This window comes from Lineus longissimus, chromosome 10 (genome assembly GCF_910592395.1).
Source record: "Lineus longissimus chromosome 10, tnLinLong1.2, whole genome shotgun sequence".
NCBI lineage: Eukaryota > Metazoa > Nemertea > Pilidiophora > Heteronemertea > Lineidae > Lineus > Lineus longissimus.
The window spans coordinates 4,324,309-4,345,903 of NC_088317.1; the positions used below are offsets into that span (position 1 = coordinate 4,324,309).

The window sequence follows — 21,595 nt, forward strand, 5'->3', positions numbered from 1 at the left end:
GCCCGTCCAAATACTATGTTTGATCCTTTTTATTTGCCCAATAGAGTTGTTTTGTGTGTCACATGCGTTTTGAATACTGTCTAACAATTACTGTAACTCGGATATGTTTTCGTTCTGGGTTACAGTGATTCAGCTTGGGGCCAAGATTGCTTTGAGTTCTGGTTTACTATCCGGCACGTAATTGACAGGTTGCTTTTGTCGATTGTCTTTCACTGACTTCGTCCCTGGAGCAGCAGCCACGAGCATCTTGACAATTTCTGGTTTCCCTTTCTCAGCAGCCTGAAAATGATATTTGCAACTCTATTTAGCAAACATTTGACCACAATTGAAACAGTTCATCAACTTTTTACAACAAAGTATCTGATTTTCTTATGTTCCAGCAAAGCTTCCACAAAAGATGGGTGACAAAATTACATGCCTTTCTCATTAAGGTGTTGTAGTAGTTGTAAATTAGTTGTTGTGAATTTTCACGATGTTTTGCAGCTGTTAATCAAGTCCTCTCAATTCTCACTTTGTGTAAAGCTGTCTTCCCGTCATTATCACACATCTCGGGCCTGGCTCCCTTCTGCAGCAGCAGAGACACCACCTCGATATGTCCACAATATGCTGCACGATGAAGTGAAGTGATGCCACCTGACTTGGTCTGGGCATTGACACTGGCACTAGAATCTAAGAGAAGTCTACAGATTTCTAAATGTCCTCCTCTGCTGGCATAATGCTGGAAGAAATAGTAATATATGCGTATTGACTAAATTGAGGAATGAGAAAAGTAATTGGTTTTGGGACAAAATGTATCCTGGTTGTGACTTTGTCTCCAAAAACAACATTTTTAGAAACTGTAACTTTGTTATGTTATGAAGCTTTCTGATGGTCACTGAATCTGAAGCTGTATCTCAGATGTAGGCCCACTGGAAGGACATTACCCTTCAGCGGGGGGGGGGGGGGGGGCAAGCGATGAGGGTGGTTGTGACTATCAGTAGACTCACCAAAGCTGTATAACCTGAATTATCTCTTGCATCAACATTTGTCCCATTTCGAAGGAGACTAGAGACTTTATTTAATTCCCCATCCATTGCAGCAGGCCATATTCCTCTTTCAAATTCCATTTCATCAAGAGTCTGGGAAACTGATGGATTTGCCTGGAGATGTCCTCCGCAAGCATGTTCATGAGACATTTTCTCAAAGACTACTCGGCCGATCAAAGTGAAATTTTGCCCAAATATTGTTTGTTTGTATTAAATTAGGTAGACACTATTGTCATTAGTCTTTTATATCCAGAAGGTGAGAAATAGATAATGTTTTACAATGTTTTATGTGAAAATCTAAAATTTTGGCATCTTCACCACCATGTTGTTTTGATAGACCGAGCTCTGACGCAATCTCAATGCTCATTGGTTTAAAATTGTAAAATAATTTCCTGGATCAAATTTTAAGCTAGATAAAAATAGTTTGGAGTAATCTTTGCAATAATGAAGATCAATGCAAAATCATCATGGCCAATTTAGCTATCATCTATTTCTATAAGCAATTTTAATCTTTTGAAATTCACTGCGCCCTATCGAATCTATTTTTAGCCACGTCTTCCAGGAAGTGAACTGGCTTCTTGGATCTGGCACATGATACACCCATTTTTAGCCAAATTCGCAGCTTATCGAGCATCTAAGCATCGAAATGAGGCGTAGACTGACAGAATTATTCCCCAAGGTCCTGCATGACCGCATAACATTCGTCTTCTTTCTGCTTGGGGGACCATTTTGTGTCTGGTACGAGTTTTATCTTGTGATGCCAACGTACACCTACAACCCAGATTTGTTGTGGGTCCACAAACTTGTTGTCTCGGTCATTTTTGCCGGCGTATATGGCAATCTCTTCTTCATGATCAGCAGTGACACATCAACAAAACCAGAGAGGCAACTCGCATTAAATGCCGCTACAGAAGACGACCCGAGCACTGATAAGAAAATGTGGAACTATTGCGAAAAATGTGAAAGACTTTGCCCGCCACGATCACACCATTGCAAAATTTGCAACGTATGTATCCTAAGAAGAGACCATCATTGCTGGTTTTCTGGATACTGTGTGGGACATACAAACCAGCGTCATTACATCATGACCATTGCATATTGTTGGTTAGCAGGACTATATGCCCATATCTACCAAATCGAATTCATACGTCAAACTCTGGGGTTCTCGTTTCGTACCCTGATATCGGTGATAGCGCCTCACATGGTGTGGCTCCTTGGTTACTACACAAACTGGGAGTTCTTTATTGCTGCCCTGTTCTCCCTGGCTGTTGGATTCTTCCTACTTTTGACTTGGCTTCTGCAGATCCAGTTAGCTCAGGTTATGACTGGGCAGACCAAACATGAACGTACGAAAGGAATGCCTGGAGATGATAAAGGATTTATTCGCAATATCCAGGAGGTGCTTGGGACACGTTGGTACCTAGTCTGGGTCTGTCCCTTTGCTTTGTCTCCACTACCAGGAGATGGGATCCATTATGGAAGCAGCTTCCGGAAATCAGATTGAGCCGAGCATTTGGACTGAATTGAAGTAGCTTCCAGAAGGAAAACCAAACACAAACATGGTGAACTTTCATAGTCACGATAGTGCCATTTGAACTCAATGTCTTGCTGATAGTCACACTAGACAAACTGTTATCAAACTAAAAATTACCAGCTTGTGCTCTATACTCCAGGCAGCAGTTGTCTTCAATGGCACTCCAGGCAGCAGTTGTCTTCAATGGCAGATTAAGTGTTATTTACTTGGATTCTGTTGTCACAATCATTTTACAAGGGATTTGTCTCAGTGCTGACTAGTCAGACTTTTGGTTTTATTTCATTGGTGTTGAACTTTTGATCAGGTACAATATCTTTGCATTGTCCTTTGAGAGAAGTGAGGTTTAATTCTTGCAATAAGACATACACATACATGTATGATTACTTTAGTTTTTGGCAAATCTATTCCAATATGAAATCTTTTTAAATTTTGCTACTGTCCATATTGATGAATATTTCCATCCAGTCAATAAAATGATGATCATGATATTGAATTTCATTTCTTCTCTTTGTGTATGTCCAATGCCCTATTATTAACACTGCTGGCTACCACACCAGTTTCTTCAGATATATTGCAATCCGACACCACGGTATTGTATAAGCTCCCCAGAGGCGAGCTTAAAAGGAGAAATAAACAACTTTGTAAAAACAAACACCTATTTTATTTGTACTACATTTTGTTGCAAATATCACATAAACAAAATCTTTGAACAATAGGGACATAATTGAGCGACCACTTATTCATTAAGTCAATAATAATTTGATGAAGTCCATATTTATTCGAACCTGAATATTCTTATATGATTATTCTTCTGTGTTTGTCATCATAATTTGAATGCCTCATTTTACTCAACAAAGTGCCCTCACAGTTAGTTAGTTCCTTCAATTTCTTTAAATCAAACACATGTCGTTTTGAATTATTGAAGACAATCATATTTTGGGAAATATAAATATCCAATATTCTACCAGTTTGTGGGATTAATGTTTGTTAATCATTTGAGTGAGATCAACGTAAGCGCAAACTAAGTGATCTCTATTTAACATGCTGTAATGGACTGTTCTTCATAATCTTAGCAAATGTTTGTCCTTCCTTGCGAACAATATAAATGGTTACTCCAAACTGCAGCACAACAAATCCAACTATCCATGGGTACAATGGCTTCATAGCCTGTCTCATGAGTCCAAACACTTGTCGAAAGTCCGTCAAAGGAGGCATAGCATACATATTATTTTTCTTTGCCATGGCTATAGTAACAATAGGGGACACTACTAAGGGATACAAGCAACCAAATCCTAATTGTATAAATAGGGCTCGCACTTCAGCACACGTTGCACAGTTCAACTGTCCTGTTATAAGCTCGTTCGTGACTTGATTATGGTGAAGGAACATCGCTGCACCAGCCGTGAGTCCCACTGTTGGTACGAAGGTCGCCATCAACCCGGATCTTCCCATGGTGAAGAATTTTCTAAATTGTTTGAGGAATATACTCCCGGTAACAACGGCCAAGCCTCCAAGGATTCCTGGACCATGTATAAACGGCCACCTGTAAAAGAGAGTAACGAGCTGACATCAGTTCATTTTCCACGCACAAACAAAACAAGAACATTTCTAATCTAACTGCAGACTTTCAAGTACCCAGTCTACATCTCTTTATTCAGTTATGATGTCAACAACTGCCAAGGAAACCCTGCTGCATCTACTTACATTTCAGAGTGAGGCTTCCACTCCATTATTGTATCCCATTGTTGCTTAGAGACTTCTTGCAAGGTTAGACGCACAGCTCCATTGGGGATCTCGGTTTTCCCTACCCGTTGATAATACTTTTCCTTCGTGTTAGTTGACATGTCTGGTTATCTGGAAATAGAGAAGATCAACTACATATCTTGAATTATGTGAAACAATCCACCCAGGGATTTGACAAGATTTCATCATTACATTTTTCGGCTTTAACGAATTGTGATCCATTTCTCATATGGAGATAAAATAAAATCCAATCCTAATTCATGAATTGCAAAAGATTTTTAGGCATACAAACAACAGCAAAAGATCATTACACAGTACCCAATTACCAGCTTGGCGAATGTGTACTACAGGGTGGGAAAATAATTCTGGGCCACCCTGTAGTTGTATACATTGTGTGTATTATACACGCAAATTGCAATGCTGCCAAAGCCCAACATTTTGGGACACCCAGAAATGGTCGTTTGAGGGATTGCTAGAGCATGTATTACCAATGAATTGATAGCTATCAACATAATTAACACAAATAACGGCAAATACAGAACGAAAATTACTCTCGTGTGCTTATTTTGCAGTTAGATTTAGATTTTTTGGAGGTCACACATTTTTCATGGAGGCTGACATTTTGTTTTCTGAGCATGCGCAATGATGTCCAATTACAATCTTCTAATTTAACACGCTCCAGCGACTCGTTGTTAGTTCAACTCTCCCTTACGAATGGACAAAGGCTTGACAATAATATAATTGACACCTCTAAACCTTTGTTCTGGATAAATACCCTAACATTTGGGGGAAAACCCGCCCTGAATATTAGTGGGGTTAATAAAAAGGGTGGGGGAGCAAACATTATTCTCAGTTCGAAATGACCTTGACCTAATTTAAAACTTTATAAACTTTGTATTTCTGTGGATGTTCAGATATAAGAACCTGAACAAACGATCATACATTCTTATTTCAAATACACAATTGTGTGAATGATTTACGGATTGGTCTGTATTTTCAAGCTGGTAATGAAGATATCATTTCTAGGAAACGTTTTTGCATTAATGTATGCTCCCAGACCATGTGACCAAACTTCGTTTTGGAAGTCAGCCATTTTGGGAAAATAACCTAAATATTGAGCTGTCATTGCTGAGATTTTCACTGTATATTGCATAATTACATTGTGGAAAACTTACGAACTTGGGGATAATAAACCTGTGGATATAATCGTGCAGTTGGTGCTGCTAAATCGCTTGGATATTGCTCGAAATTTGCCAGAACGTTGAGTATTTGTGAGTCACAAATTCCTGGCACTTTTGACAGTGCTTTGATACACAGTGCCTGTGCTCTGCTTCAGCAACCAGAGATGCCGGTTCGCAAGCACGGTGGTAAGCTTCCTTACATCGCCTGATAGCCCGCATTAACCCTTCACAAACAAACACACCGATCTTCACCCTACCCTAGTGTCTTTTCAAGAGGGCCCCATGGGTAAGGTGGACTAGATTTCTTGCATGTTGTAAATGTTGTTGCTGAATCTGAATCTGAATGACATGAATTATCTATGAACAGATGAACACCTTGCTCTGTCTCCGTTACTAGCTAAGACGTGCTAATGTAATGCTAATCCTTAGTCCTTGGCTTGCTTTCTCGGCATTTTCATGGGCTTTGTTTTAAGTTGGGTCTTGCCTTTACTTCAGGAAGTCCCAGTCTTTTTGTTGGTTTTTCTGGCTAAAAACTTTGAATTACTTGCCCTAATTAGTACTATTTGCCACAAACTCCTGTTGTGCTTTTCATGGATGTCTTCACTGCATGAAACTAAAAAGATCCAGTCAGGATGGTTTGCAATAAATCATTTTATTACTACAACCTGTGCCTTCTGTTCCCTAAACAATGTAAATCATGATGTGAGAACCTGACACCCATCCAATCACAAGCCTTGGAGTGGGAAAATCCCATTCATAAAATTTCTAGGAACTGGAAGCTTATCCTGTTAGTTCACATGTTTGTTATAGCCACTTGCCCTGTCTGATTGCCAAGTATGATTGCAGTACCTCCTTTCAATTGGATTATAATTGTCACAATTGATGTGAATTGTGCTATTAATTGTTGTTCTGATTGACATTTATGATGTGTTCGCAGCTCATAGATTTGGTCTATTAGAAATCCGAGTGTAGTAATGCTTTGGTCAGTTCTTCTTCCTCTTCAACAGTATTCACGCTGCACTTGGAGGTATATTCTCCAGGGAGACATGATCCCCAATTCATGAAATAGGTCTTTTAATCCTTCTATCATGGTATGGACAAGAGAACATGTCTCTTTGTCTCTCTTCTGTTGACGCAAAACAAAATTGCTGACATTTTGCACAAACAAAAAAAGTCCAACACCTGAACACCCTGGCATGTAAAAAAATGTTGGCAGACTATGAAATGTTCTGGTTCTAAAAGGTGTGTTGTTTCACTGGAGAATGTCAAGCTTGATATCTAAAAGCGGCTCCGATTTGAATCATCGATGCGTCTATCCGAAATCAATACTACGATTAAACACGCCTGGAGAGTTGTGATAATACCTTGATGCTACGCTATGCTACTGGGTGGATCAACATTGTGAAGTAGCGCCTCAGTGTTCATTGTAAACAATGCAGCGATAATCAAATGCCAACACTGATAGAAAATTTGAAGTCACTCTCCCCAAGTCCAATTCATTGAGTTAAAATATAGCCCTATCCCAGTTCTCTATCAGAAATTTTCTGCCCATCTCGGATTCCATGAAAATATGGGTGTCTATCCCGAATCCCAAAAGTGATTTTCAGCCCATCTCACAGTCCTAACAACCATAACCAGTTGATGAAAGAAGTAAGAATTCGAAAAGTAAAGTGGGTTGATCGAGGCCACACAGCCCCGATCCCAGCATAGTTCCGTTCTGGTGGAACTACATGTTTTTATCAGATGATGAATTTGATGGTGGAAATGCAATCATTTCTAGATTTTCATTATGCGAAGAGAAAACCATGGGATATCTAAATTACAGAATTGCTCATTGGATTTGTCCGAAAATAGCCGGGTGAATCGATATTTCCCGATCAGCTGCTGTGGCTGAGTTGGCAAACCAGATCATCTTATCTGTGTTTACCTACAATAAAAACTAAGGAAAATAGTGTTTGCCAATTTAGAATTTGCAGACCTGTTCAATTGTAAAAACTGGCATTCCTAAAAACTACTGTTAGAACCTCTCTATTGAGGACACCCTCAGGACGGACAAGTGCTGTCCTTTAGCGAGGCCTCCTGATTAGAGAGGTCAAATTGAATGGAAACAAGCAATTTGGGACCGAAACTAGTCTCCTTATGAGAGAGGGTGTCCTTAATAGAGAGGTGTCCACTAAGGGAGGTTCCACTGTACTTTGAAGATATAGCCATGCTTCAAGGGGTAGGTGGCAACAATGGGGCTGTAGAAGAGCAACAGCCTAGGTAGTGACCAAACGTGTCAACATGCCATGCGTACACATCATTTTACGTCATAAAACCTCTTGGCCTCTTCCATATTCTCCGTTATGATAAATGTCCTGATACTCGTTGAGCTTGCGGTCTTGTGACATGAATGAGTTTTTGTCTCTCGCTGGTTTTCGCGTAATGACACCGGAAAACCCCACACGGTCTCATCAATAAACTGGTGTAATGATGTCACGTGGCGTCTCTTTGGCCGTGGTGATTATCAATTTATCGTGAATGGTGGTCAGGTTCATGTGAGGTGAACCGGAACATGGTATAGTCTTAGACAACAGGGGTTGGAGTCTGCGGTTTGTTGCCGTGTAGTGATACTGATAATTGGTATCAATAATCACGAGAGATCAATTCAAATAATGAAAAAAGGAGCCACTGATTTCAAACACGGGCAGAATGCGTCGTTAGCTTGGATGGCAGGTAATCCGTGAGTTTGGTCCGAAGAAACCTTGACTGAAATGGAAAGGAGCCACCTCCCTGCTCATTTCCCTCAAAGTCAAAGGGAGAAATTACTCTGCCCTTTCAAATCCTGGGAAAAGTACTGATTAACCTTGACCGAAAATGGCCAATGGCCAATGGCCTCCCTGCCCAATTCCATCAAAAGGAGAAATTGCCCTGCCCTTTTCAAATCCTGGCAAAAATGTTATCTTCTCAAGTCGCGTGGGCTGATGCCGGCGAATGTTGATGACACTGGATCAGAACTCATCGCCAGCATGGCAGATTCTTTGAAGTCGAGATTGCTCTCATTGTGAAAACAGTCGTGTTTTTTTGCGGGAAGTTGGCATTTATGATATGACAGTGTTTTTACCGGCTCTAGCAGCGGCAATCGAAGCGTTGACTGTGAAGATAAAAGTGAAGGTATATTCCATGCGCCCATTTGTCGACTGTTATCGTTCGTATGACCAATTTATGATATCATTTTTAGAACGGGGCATGATTTGGTAGACTTTGAGAAAAACCACTTGCAGTGTTGGTTGATGAGACTGTAATATAGAATTGGGATATCGAAAGCCTTTAGTTTTGTGTAGTGCATCTTGAGAATAATAACGGCAGGATAATAGACACTTATAAATACGCAGTCTTGTCTTGTCTTGCTGCCAAGGGCTCTGAAATGTAGACTTCATTTCAGTTTTGTCCAGGATTTAGGTTAGGTTATCTTATGTTACAATATTCTCATCTCTTGCCAGTGAATTATTCCAGATCCCTGGAAAAAACTATCGCCTCTCATTGAGAACAGAGAGTTCACTCGCCTTCAATATGAAAAAATCCTAAAGGTACACCCTTCCAAACAGTCTTTTCAATGCGCCTAAGACATGGAAGGGTAATTCTTATAATTTGGGTGCAATATGAATTTGCTTATTGATAGATTGATTGATTGATTGATTGATTGATTGTGATAAAGATCATCACCAAACGAATGATATTTGCTACAAACATCTAATCCTGCCCCAATGGAGTCGGTTTACTCATGATTGGATCACTACAAATCAGATCCATGGCCAAAGCATTGATCAAACTCATTCTCCCATGCTCATCCCTCTCAATCATCTTTCCTGCTGTCAGACCAATTTCAGATGTTTCCACTCGATTGAAAGGTAAATTCATGTAACCAGAAGCATCTCCATAGCTCCATCTTGGAGTCGAAGATCTTATGACAATGCTCGAGCGCTGAATTGTCTCCCGCGTACCCCGACACTCATCATTGCAAATTGATCCCCGCGTAAATGTTCATATACGCGTGTGGGAATGCTCGCCAAGTGTTCATTGGTAAAACTGAGCTGGTTATGCATATGTGTGTGTGTATGACTATTGATCCTGTGGGTTTGAAGGAGTTGTCAGATTTTGCTTCAAGTGTTGGCTGAGATTGAGAAATGACGGTGGAGTAGCGCGAAGCTGTGTGCAACATTGTTTATGTGCGTGTTGAGGGCGGTTCAAGTTCCTAGGCCAAACAAATAGATCTGTGAATGAAGCTGGGTGAGGATGAGAAAGAATTATCGAAAGCTCAGACCCCAACTGAGGCCCATAGTTCGAGGAGTGTGATTTGCGTCCGATTGAAAACGTTAACATAAGGACAAAAACGGAAGAAAAACATGGCGGAAATAACGAATTTACCTATTTCCATCAAGATTTCGTCTGTTATGTGGCTTTCTCTAAGACTTTCTCTCAAACGTGGTCTTTTTATTTTTTCTCACCGGAGGTTTTGCTTGTTAACAATGTTCCCCGCAAAAACATACTTTCAGGATTTGGAAGCTAAGTATGATAAAGCCGCGAACATATTGACGTAAATACGGTATTATCAGTATGATTACTGTGCGGCAGCCATACAACTGGCAAGGAAACCCTACTACTATTCGAGATAATATATGATTATATCGCAAAGAGGCTGCAAGGTACCAACATAAGGTGCGCTGTGACCTTTCTTTGGGTTTGAATGCGACTAATAATGATGGGGACGTCTTTTGCCGCAATGCGGGAATCTGACCTAGACTGTGTGGAGCGTGTATCATTCCAGGCAGAGTGACTCCGTCGGTATACGACCAAAGTACCACCATTTTGGCTAGAACTTGAAATCCTAAAGCAAGGTTTAGAACTCCTTCAAAACGAAATAAATGCCTGTTAAATAATGAGTGGGTTGGTACTGGTAGCCTATCCATATCGTAAATAGAGTGTGACATCATCCTGCAACAAGAGTCAGCACTATTCTGACCACTGATCTCACAATACCGGTAGCTAAATCGATATGAAGCTCATGAATCAGACGGAATTTGATATTAGTACCCTCAGAGTATGAAGAATGCCATTTGATGGGGAGTTGGTGTTATAGTAGAATTAGAAAGCCAGTCACTGATTGTACAAAATGTTTACTGCTCCAAACTACAAAAAGAGGGGTCGCACAGGGTGTCAGCTTATGAATTATTCCGTTACTTTTTAACTAGTACAGTCCTCGATCGCACCAAAGTAACCCAGTTCATATCTTCTCCTGCCAGCCTCTCCTTTCCCCAAGTCTTTGTGTCCTCCATATTTGTGCTATCGTGCGATAAATGTCATCAGCCCTTGAGGGGGTGGTATCAATATCCTAAGTGTGGCACGATCCAACGACAACATCACAGCTCTGACCACTGATCTCGCTGTACAGTCGGATCAATATTGATGCTCTCGGGGAATTCAGCATGCTCGATAGATATGAAAGGAATCGTGGTATATTGTGCCATCTAAGTGTTGTGACTTGTGTATGGAGAAGCTGTCGCCACTGGGGATGCTATCATACAGCAAAGGGGCAGTTAAGGTGCATTTGACGTCATCTTCGTCTGTACGCGGGTGCCGCACTCGTGAAATCCAAGTTAAGGCTGAGAATAAAAGCTTGACTGTAAAGGAAAGAGCTGCACAGCCCATGGCCTGTCACCGTGATTACGTGTCCTATATGTCTCATGCCGTAGTAAGGGTTTGTATAGTGTCACCACTAATGAAAGGCCAGCCAGCTACTGGCTCATGAGACACTCTTTACTTCCAAACTCCTATCTCAAATGCCAGGCGCCTGGCGAGAAGGCAGTTTGTACCCTGCGTATATATTTGACTAGCTGGTGGCTAACCAGCCGGCCGCATCGGAGAGATGTTACCGGTGGGCGCAGAACCTTCGCTCTTCCGTCACGAGGCAGACACCTATTTATAAACCACAAAGCCGCTGTGATCGTTATCACCATATTATCATCAGTGTGTCCCGGGAATCCATCCTTGACGTGCATGCAAGAATCAGATCGCCACATTATTGGCTTCATCACAGAAAGGGACCTACTTTCTCATGCCAGAAGTGGCTAATGGCCCGAATGATTGGTAATCAAGACATTTGTGACAATATTTGGACATTTTCTTTCTGAGGCTTGGTCCACATTTGACTTCAGATTGTTTTTTAAATGCCTTGACTTTAGAGTGTGTGTGTATGAAAATAAAAGATGCCTGCCTGAGTCTCGCATCACAAACTGACCCCGAGTTGGGTAGTAAGGAAGTGCTAGTATGTCCAGAGTTTTATTGAGGGCTGCACACCGCCCGGACCTGTCGTATCTGAGCCTCCCTCAACAACCCATGCAGGCCACAATGTAAAAGCATGCAGCAGGGCTCTCATCATTTTTTTTTTTTTTCTCAAACAAAAGAGCCTACAAAATCCCGGCTCTAGGATTTACATAAGTGTATTCTTTTCCTTCTTTTTGGTAGGGATCAGAACTCTACCAATATTTTACAGTCCTCAATCTTAAGAAAGTCATTAATATTGGTATGCTCAAAATCTGGTAATTTTTCCCTTCTATCATTTACCCAAAACAAAGTCTGTAGGTGACTTTCATTTGTTACAAACATAGCCCAAAGATGGCAGTACTGTGTCTTATCATATGTCAAGTAAAAGTTAGAAGTTCATGGCTGATATTTATAAAAGACTAGTAAATGCTATTACTTTAAACTTTATGTACATTTACACTAGCCATCTCTGTAGAAAACTGTAGTAAAAGCATTTACTAGTCTTTATAAATATTAGCCATTGTACTGCTCTGTGGGTCAGTGGTGCTGTAGAGGTGTCATTTGATGTACCACTCTTTAAATCAAGGGTAGCGAAAGGCTTTCAGTCCCAAAGCGTTAAAATATGTTCATCAACCCAGCATCCGGTGAATCGATACCGGCTGCCGGACACGGCACATATGACATGCTACGAGTGCTGACTTTCTGATGGAACTACAACGCGCATTATTCCAACCTTACATCTTGCGTTAGCGAGTCGATTAGGGTAACAGGAAGTCTACGGCTCGAAGGAGTGATACAGAAATTGTGTTTGGTAGCTTCGACAGGAACTGGATCTGTTGGCGTACGGACGCAATGACACTTATAAACCCTTGAGTGACTTGAGGGGGAACCTTTTACAATATTAGCCCGGTTGTTGGAAGGAAATTGGTTTCCAATTGGGCTCCGTACTTCCATGAGAGTTTACCATTAGACAAGTTAATTGAAGATGGCCATCACTCATGCATTGAAATACAGTTCCTGTGTTAGGATAGACCTTAGTAAACAGTTTTAGTATAGCGAGGATTTCTTTCGACATGACATTCACACAAGGTACTCTACTGACCTGAATCAGCCCAAAAAAGTTTACCATACATTAGTTTTGAAAATTCAATCAAAGCATCAACTAACTAATTGTAAGACACCCTTGGTAGACAGTGTCACAAATTGGCAAATAGAAAACATTAGTATTGATTTGAAAGATAAAGGTGTCTTAAAGTATAGGTTCAGCATTTCTTTTCATAATTGACATCGAAACAGTAGCGCTTTAGTTTTTAGCATTATCTGTTGTCATTCATTCATGTTTCTGTTTTATTCATGTTTAGTTTAGCAATTTTTAGTTTTCGTTCAAAATCTGCTGCATCTGTGCAATAGATGCCTTCGTTCATTGGCTTCAAAGCTGTGTGTGTTATTTGCTTCAGTTAGCAATCTAATTTAGCAATTAGCTTAGTTGTGTTACAGTCCACCTCACTCTGTCCTGCCCATTAGAATAATCAAGATTGGTCAGATATTCTGTTCTGTGAGAGAGAATTTTTAAAGGAGAACGCCGTTCGTAATTACTGGTGGTCCAGGAAAATAGAAATGCAGTTATGCACAATGCCATAGTGTAGTTATGTATACGAATTTACTCAAACTTGGTGTTTATAGTATTTGTGTATCTGTCTGTACAACGGCACTGTTAAAATTTATATTTAGTATGTATTACGCAATTGGACATTTTCGAATTCTATTACAAATTTCAAATTTTTAACGGACGGCGTAGGCCTTTAAACTGTTTATTTAAGTCAAGCAAATAAACCGTGGCTTTGTGTTTCTGGTCGGCAAGTCCATGCAAATTTAATTAAATTGCCTTACCCAGGAATAACCTTCATTGTGCCTTTTGCTCAAATATAGTGTAGAGAAAAATTTGCACTGTCGTGAGTATTCGTTCATTCCTACTGTTAATCTTTCCTCATCTAGCCACAGTTTATCACAGGATGATGTTTTTCGGGTATCTCGAGATAATTTTGGCCCGGCACTGATGTAGTCTACAGGGCTCCTGGACAGGGGGCGTTGCAGATATACACAGGAAAGCGTTTGCCTGCTTTCATTTTTTTTCCACTGTACAGAGAGTGTGTAAAATTCTTTAATGTCAACCCAAAATTGTCTTGAGACACTCGATCCTGCTAAACTACTAACTACAAAATTTTGGCGCATACCCTAATGAAAATCAGCACCCTCTTTTGGCATGCTGATACTCTATTATTTGGAGAGATTCCTCTTCTTTCTTTCCGAATTCCTTTTTTCTTCTCCCGTTCGTAGTTTTCCCTAATTCCTTCATTTGACATTCTGATACATTGAGTTGTTCTGTTTTATTCTAGATCAACATCTTTACATGAATAAAGGTAGGCCCAACATTTGATGGACGCCCCCTCCGGCGACATTTTAGATTATTTTTCGTGGTATATGGGGCTTAGCTTCACTGGACCAATCTGTTGTGATGATGGTAATGGAGGGTTTTAAAAGTCAACTGTGACATGGGGTGATATGAATAAAGAATAGTAAATGCTTTTATCTAAAACTCCATGTACATTTACACTTGGCCTTTCTGTACAAAATTGAAGTAAAAGCATTTGCTAGCCTTTATTCATATCACCCATGGTGTCAGTAATGCCGATGAGTTACCACCTGGAAACTCTGGAGTGCATCCTTTGCGGCAATTTTTATAATACAGTGGAACCTCTCTTTGCGGACACCTCTCTAATAAGGACGATGCCTTTAGTAAGGACGCTAATTTTGGTCCCGAAATGGTTGTTTCCATACAGTTTCTCTATTGACGACTGTGCTTGTCAGGACTGAGGTCGTCTTTGATAGACAGGTTCTACTGTAATGAGAACAAATACTCAGCAAGGACAAATGTGACTCGCTCTACCAAAACTAGGCGCTTGTTGCATCTGAACTTGCCAGGTTGATACGGACTTGTTGTTCATTTCCCTATTGTAGACCTTTTGTGAAATATGACCAAATCAGTTTGTAATAGATTTCACAAAAGGTCTACAATAGGGAAATGAACAACAAGTCTGTGTCAACCTGTCAAGTTCAGATGCGACAAGCGCCCAGTTTTGGTAGAGCGAGTCACAAATATTGAAAACTCCAACCTTCAGAACTGTTAAAGAGATTCTATAGGCAGGAGCTAGACAGGCAAGATAAAGTTACACGAAGTCGCCGATAGGGGTCTCTCTCATCTTACAGTACATCAAAACTGATCAAGTTTGTATGAGGAATATATTTAGTAATGGATCAAGTGCCCTTGCTATGCAAATTGGTCACCCGAAGGTGGCCAATTTAACCTTCCTGAGCCTGCCTATAGTCCGCTTTAACTCCGCTACCATTTTATCAACAGATTGGTTCAGTTTGAACTGCAGGTGTTGGTGCAAGCATTATTTCCACATTTTCTAACAGAACATTTGCAAAATGAATTTATCATCTTCCTTTATTGCTATTATCGTTGTTGAATCTGAATAATCGACCAGGAAGCCGGTTCAGTGTTGAACAGGGAAGACACGTCTTGGTGTTGGAAATCTTGAAATTTCTGAGCTCTGACCTGGAACTTTGGAATACATCGATTTGAATTGCTGTCCCAACTGTTAGTTCTAGATGCTTTATGTATGTAATATCCTACCCCTTATGCCCCTTTTAGCTCTAGAACACTAAATATGTGGAAACTGGTAATATTGGCAGCTGTTTTTAGTGTTTTTTTGGAAGTGCTACTTCTGCATACTTTCATTTTTGCACTTTGACAACCCCTTAACAGTATTTTCTATTAAGAATGCCCTCGGCACTCTATCCTCAAAGTCCCCAGCTGTTGTTTCGCAGAAGAAGTACGTTGTCTCGTTTCTCCGTGATTATTTTTTGCTAGAACGTTCCGAGGGCTGTATTAATTGATCTCAACGTTGACTTATCATGTCTTGTCTGGGGAGAGAAGAAGGGAAGTTGCATTCTGGAACTTACTCCTGCAGTCGGAGCAGAAAATGTTGACTTGTCTTGGGTATAGTACTGGAGGCTTATTCAGAATTCTACCCGCCTTCTTATGACCAACATTGTCAAGCCTCGGGGCCAGATATGAAAAGATTTTAGCATAGACGGTATTTACTGATTGGATTTAGGCTAATTTTGGACCCACTACTGTGAGAAGTTAGAATCCATTATTCGTCTGATAAGTGCTGTTTATTCAAGAAGACTTCCTATATAAATTCTGCTCCGATTTTAGATAAGTGTCTTGTCTTATATATTGTGATGTAACCATGTCAATTGTCTTGTGTGTATGTCATTCCATCATTAGTTAAGGGCCGCAAACAAGTGTTTAAATCGCAACAACCTGCGATAAAAATCACAGCTGAGTGATTTTTGTCGCTTGTGATCATGATTGCAGGTCGCAGTGATTTGAATTGCTCGTTTGCCTCTGAAAATCCTAAAATGTCCAACAGACAAGAGATTTTTATTGCTGCGTCCGTGATGATTATCATTGCAGTGAGCGATATAAATATCGGTTGTCTGCGGGTAAGACTCATAAGCTGAGTTTGATAATCACAGCTCGCAACTACCAACAGGGCTCTCAGTTACGCTAAATACACACCATATTTAGTGGTGTGCAATAATTATCGCAGGTCATTACAACAAAAGTCTCTCGTTTGCGGGGTTCCTTAGTCCTCGTACTTTATTCATCATCTTCCTTAATCCTGCTTTGGAACTTTTTTTTGTCGCCTTTTTTATAATGCATTTGAATTTTTCGTGTTTAAGATTACCCATAACCTATGATACATGTATATTCGTCGAAGTTTTGCCAATACTATTTGTTCTTTGAAGTTTTGAACATTTTCGATATGTCAGTTCATTACATTGTTTAAATGCCAGACAATGGCGCCGATGAACCAAGTTTTGAAAAGATTTTGTGGGCGTATACTTCTTCCCTTGTTCTTCATATCCATTTCCGAACTCATTGGCTCTTCTCTCATTCATGCAACACCCCGCCCCCTAATGCACTATAATGCATACTGGTAGTATAATACGTTGTAATGCATACATGTAGGCAAAGTTCATTGTAGATAATTTACTGATAGCAGAGGTTGATCTTTGGGGTAAATGTAACATACTGTGACACATTTGTAAATTTTCAAATTCAATTACAGATTTCGAATTCTAACGAATTTGTCGGCCTTTGATATTCAATAAACTGCATTCTCAGCGAAATATCCTTGTTTCGTCATCGGAACAGATAAAACAGGTTGAATGCAGTTTGCATCCATTATTGTTAACAAAACGGTTAATTTTAGCAGACATATTATATAAACAACACGGAACTAAATCGGAACTTCAGTATTTCATTTGTAATTGATTGATTGATTGATTTTATATTGAGTTATATTCAGACATGATGATGACCTTTGATGATGTTGGCCACAAAATCCTAGATATATACAAAATGTTTTTTCCGTTGGTTTAGTCATGCCATCGATTTTTCATTGGTGTTAGTTCATTTATTTTTGAGGACGTCTGCTGATGTCAAACTAGATGTATTTTGTGGAGATGATACTTAGAGGTACCTTCGAAAGGGTTGTTAAGTATTGCTTTAGAATCAACATTGGACAATGTCTAAAAGTAAAACCATTGAAGATGATAGATCATCAAATAAATCAAAACCTAACACTGTCTACATCAGGTCAGCTGTTCCATAAAAACAAAGAAATACTTCAAGGAAGACAATCGGCAGGAGCCAGATCAGGTCAGATTATAATAGCCGCACGTACACCACCTGAAAATGGACCACCATCTTGGTTCGCGAACAAATGCCGCACCATCGAAAATCCACCAAGCGCTTACACCAGCGCTGCAGCTAGTTATAAAATCCGGCAACAGATGGCGCGCAAACAATAAGCAGAAAGCGCCATTTTGAAAGCGCCGCATGTCACCGAACCATCTAACTAGCTAATTGCCGATCCATTTGCGCGTACACCACGACAAAGCCGAGCTTTTAACAAGCCGGGCGAATTTGGACCATCAAGCTTGATGGGACAAATTCGCCCGGCAATTTGTACCGGCAATGGATTGCCGAACAAATTTGTCGTGGCAATGTTGTGGTGTAAGTGCAATTGGTCCACCAATATTTCGTGGTGTACGTGCAACTAATATAAAGTTGCAAAATGTTGCCAATAGTGGACTCTCCTCTCACAGAGTATATCGAAGCTGATCCTGGTTGTATCTGTGTGAAATGTATTCAAAGCTTACACAACCCACCCTAACCGTGGATACTAGTCACCTGAGGACTACCAATTTGACCCCCTAGCTCCTTCCTTCATTACCTCTTGAATCCCCCTCCGATTTGTGCAATATTTCTGACTGCCTCTCTTTTCGTGTAGAATTTCTGCCATATTGACATCGTAATCTGTGTAATTTCAGATGCCCACCGGGCGTTGGAGCTTCTCGAGGAGTACCACAGCAAGCTCACCTCCCAAGCCGACAAGCCTCTCCGCACAGCCATCGAACGCGTCATTCGTATATTCAAAAGCCGCTTGTTCCAGGCTTTATTAGGTAAGCAAGGTGTCTTGTCACTGGCTCGTAATCAATGCTAAAATAAGATACACGAATATTTAAAAAGAGTTGCGGAGACATTTTTGGATGTTGGCCTAATCATCCTTTCATAAAAGTCCTACTTTCACAATTTAATCTTGCTTATTTTCATCAAAATTGGTGAGTATTTGTAACTTCTGGAAGTGAGTTTTTTGCCAAGAAAGTTGACAACCTTGGTTTAACCTTGATTCCAAAAGTTTGCAGTAGGAAGTGCATGTTCATTGGCATCTAAATTGGTGAGTATTTGAAAGTTGCGAACCTCGTTTTGACCTTGATTCTAAAAGTTTTCAGTAGTGAATGTTTGCTTTATACAACATTAGTCACGAGTACTCAACTCAACTCAGGAATTGGAAGCTACAACTAGTTGCTGAAGCAGCTGGTCAAAATTTGTCTCACCCCCCTCCCCTGAAAAGATCACTGCATGCAGAGAGATGTTCAAGCGTAAAAGAATCTGCAAGATGCCTTGGGATTGTGATGTTCTAAAATTGTCGTAAGGCCAACAAGTTGGATCCCATAGCCTTCCTGTTGGTCATAAATCGACCCCCGCCCCGTACCACTAATCCGTGCAGCACTGCCCTGATATCCTTGCATGATGAGATGTCAAAATGATTTATCGATCAAATTTCAAAGTCCTCGCGTCATGAAACAGCAGCACTGATCTCAGACTAATTAGTCTCGTGAACAACCCTGTGCCCTCGGACAATAAATCAAAATATCTCGTCTTCCGGCATTGAAATTTATTTTCGTGATAATCAATAAACTATAATGCACCATCAAATTTCTGGTCGAGCTTGAGTTCCATCCTCGAGACATTGGAGTTTCAATATTTATTGATCTAATGGAAGTTTGAGTTCTTTCCTTAAGACATTGAGGTTTCATCATCAAGATAGAGTTGATGGAAGCTCTGGTGTGATATTGATAATAAGAGTGGATCTTTCTGTCCCTTGAAATGTGATATCACCGGCCTTGGTCTGTCATCTTCGGTGATTTCACATCTTGGACTTGAAAAATCTGTATGGCGGCGCTCTCTTTGTCCACACCCATTGTAAGCGATTCTTCGAGTTGGTTTTAGCGTAAAAAGGGGTTTCGAAAATCAGCTTGCCTTGAATTCAATATGGCTGCCACTGCGGCTACCATTTTGAAATTTATTTCCGTCAATTCCGCAGAGCACATCTCAGCTCTTTGACTTGACCCAAATGTTCTTGTGTGTCTTTCAATTCGACTCTAGGCAGTACTAACCATGACATAACAAACACTGTCATCATGCCAATGGACAACACTCAGTTGGGAGCATGTGTCGACCTTTGCGTTGCTCTTGTTCAAAGCTCCGTAATTGTAAACATTTTGCCGCTATTTATGTGTTTGAATGTAGTCCCCGTGGTAATTTCATGTTCGTTAGATAACGTAAATGAGTAGTGCAAATTGCGTCGTCCTATAAAAGGCTCCTCGAATCATTAGATTAAAAAACAAATGTCTCAATTGTCTGAACTAATGTCATGTTATTCGGTCCACAAATATTTTTATCTATCATGTTTATGAGTGTACATTCCCATTGTGTACGAGATGAACTGTTCCAATACCACTTCATACCAATATCGCATCATGAACAATGCAGTGATAGAATTCCAAGGCAATCGTTTTGCAATCTATTTTCCTTGCAACAAAACTGATGATGTTGAGAATTTTTTCAGCAAATTTTCCATGCTTGTGGTTAACCATGTGTGTCCATTGCTTCCCCCTCAGCTTTCTGAATCAGCTAACTTTTTAGCTGCCATCTCCTCAGCTGAACAGTTTTGTTTACACATTATCAGTCTTGTTTTTCAGAAAGGATTCAAGTCATCCTCCCCCTCCCCCCTCCCAAAAAACATTCTTAAGTCAGCCCATTGTTTTAATTTCATGTTTTGCATGTTTATTTCACAAAGTACCATTTTTTCTAGCATTCTAGATCTCGACACAGCAATCACATACTTGGATAACCCATCCAAGTCAGGTAACAGACATTTTCAGTCCAATTTGCCGACCGGAGGAAACCTTATGTGCACTTTCTCTTCGTTTTGCCGTGATTTTCTTTGTCCAGTTTACTCGATGACGCTCCGTCCCATCCTGCGGGGATGTGAAAAATGGCAATCTGTATTCAGATAGCCGTCGCAACTGATGATTAGATCAGTCTGAATACTGCAGCCATTTGGGGTTACTAGGGTGCACTGAGCTAAGAGGATCTGTGGTGAAAAATATGATATCTGGCAGAGGCAGCTGGTTAAAAGATAGGCGAAATAGTACATGTAGGCAAATGGACCAAGTCATGAAACTGTGGCTAGAGAATGAGTCGTTTGACTAATTAACGGTTGGTGGGAGAGCAGTTGTGTTGAGGTTGTATGGGGGTGCTGATTTCAAAAATGAACTTTCTAGCATGAAAAGTTGCACATTACATCAGGAATGGAAGCCTATCAGAAAATAAGCAAAAGCGTTCCAAAAGTGTCTTGTGTACGATTTCTGATATATTGCTAGGTTGTCCTCCGCACAAGAACCGAGTCAGTGCGCATTAGTGATGGCAAAAACCCATTACTTCAAAGTACCCCTTTGAAGTAAGAGGTGTACTTTGAAGTAATAGGTTTTTGGTAATGGCTATGGTAACTCAGAAGACTCCACCAAGCATTTACAAAGTATTTTTGCGATATAAGAAGAGAAATTGCACCATGTTTCCGTGGTCTATAATTCCCGCCTGCTTGTCAGGGCAACTTGGTATCCTAACTTCGACCTAACCCTTCACTTCAGATTTCCATAACATGTACAAATATTGCTTCAATGCTTCACATATAATTCTGCCAATCCTGTACCGGTAAATATTAGGTGTGAATCTTCTAGTAGTTTTCTTTAGATTTCACCAACCTGCTTACTATCATGGAAAGTTGGGGCTGAGAGGACTTCTAGAAAGACAGTTGACTCACTGGAGCTCCATTAGGGTTGCCATGTCTTAGTTTCCACCATTTCAAACATCCCGAAGTCCCACGCAGTACCCTACTTCCCTCACCTCGACCCAACCGGTTTTTAACCACAAAGTGCTTAGCCAGCCCGAACCAGGGACCATGTCAAAGCCATGCTTACAAATGACACTATGGGTTGCACTCAGCAGCAGATTGACTCTAACCCACAACCACCTGATCTGG

The 21,595-nt window shown here is 40.5% G+C and overlaps 3 protein-coding genes and 1 long non-coding RNA gene across 24 annotated transcripts in view; 2 read left to right on the forward strand and 2 right to left on the reverse strand.

Annotated features, from left to right (window-relative positions):
• Positions 1 to 81: 81 nt before the first annotated feature.
• Positions 82 to 1,347, reverse strand: LOC135494743 (ankyrin repeat domain-containing protein 39-like). Its single transcript, XM_064783005.1, has 3 exons — positions 987 to 1,347; positions 512 to 718; positions 82 to 279 (listed from the first exon to the last, which is right to left on the reverse strand). Exons 1-3 carry the CDS (start codon positions 1,173 to 1,175, stop codon positions 130 to 132), a joined length of 546 nt encoding a protein of 181 aa, XP_064639075.1. The 5' UTR covers positions 1,176 to 1,347; the 3' UTR covers positions 82 to 129.
• Positions 1,348 to 1,590: 243 nt separating this feature from the next.
• LOC135494829 (probable palmitoyltransferase ZDHHC24) lies at positions 1,591 to 3,034 on the forward strand. Its single transcript, XM_064783116.1, has one exon. The coding sequence runs from the start codon at positions 1,672 to 1,674 to the stop codon at positions 2,527 to 2,529; it is 858 nt and encodes a 285-aa protein (XP_064639186.1). The 5' UTR covers positions 1,591 to 1,671; the 3' UTR covers positions 2,530 to 3,034.
• Positions 3,035 to 3,224: 190 nt separating this feature from the next.
• On the reverse strand, positions 3,225 to 4,927 carry LOC135494855 (uncharacterized). 3 transcript variants are annotated; one of them, XR_010448474.1, is made up of 3 exons: positions 4,854 to 4,927; positions 4,264 to 4,413; positions 3,225 to 4,102 (listed from the first exon to the last, which is right to left on the reverse strand). It is a non-coding gene; the product is annotated as an uncharacterized LOC135494855 (long non-coding RNA). The 3 variants fall into 3 exon arrangements; XR_010448473.1 differs by having other exon boundaries at positions 4,708 to 4,921; XR_010448475.1 differs by having other exon boundaries at positions 4,791 to 4,920.
• A 474-nt stretch (positions 4,928 to 5,401) lies between these two features.
• The window catches only part of LOC135494256 (disks large homolog 4-like), a 148,402-nt gene continuing 132,208 nt past the window's right edge, over positions 5,402 to 21,595 (forward strand). For 16 of the 19 annotated variants that reach the window (XM_064782130.1, XM_064782125.1, XM_064782127.1 and 13 more), the window contains exons 1-3: positions 5,402 to 5,669; positions 14,183 to 14,206; positions 18,258 to 18,389. In XM_064782130.1, the coding sequence (XP_064638200.1) occupies positions 5,648 to 5,669; positions 14,183 to 14,206; positions 18,258 to 18,389 (178 nt within the window). In that variant the 5' untranslated portion in view covers positions 5,402 to 5,647. Of the gene's footprint in view, positions 5,670 to 5,722; positions 5,770 to 14,182; positions 14,207 to 18,257; positions 18,390 to 20,365; positions 20,419 to 21,595 lie in introns of those variants that run through there. The other 3 variants (XM_064782129.1, XM_064782133.1, XM_064782145.1) reach the window with 3 other exon arrangements.

Bases quoted from the DNA above. Each gene is read 5' to 3' on its own strand.
- LOC135494743 (XM_064783005.1), bottom strand. From the start codon at position 1,175: ATGTCTCATGAACATGCTTGCGGAGGACATCTCCAGGCAAATCCATCA. The intron at 719-986 runs GTGAGTCTACTG...TATTTCTTCCAG, and splicing joins ATTCAGGTTATACAGCTTTG to CATTATGCCAGCAGAGGAGG. The intron at 280-511 runs GTGAGAATTGAG...TATCATTTTCAG, and splicing joins GGAAGACAGCTTTACACAAA to GCTGCTGAGAAAGGGAAACC.
- LOC135494829 (XM_064783116.1), top strand. From the start codon at position 1,672: ATGAGGCGTAGACTGACAGAATTATTCCCCAAGGTCCTGCATGACCGC.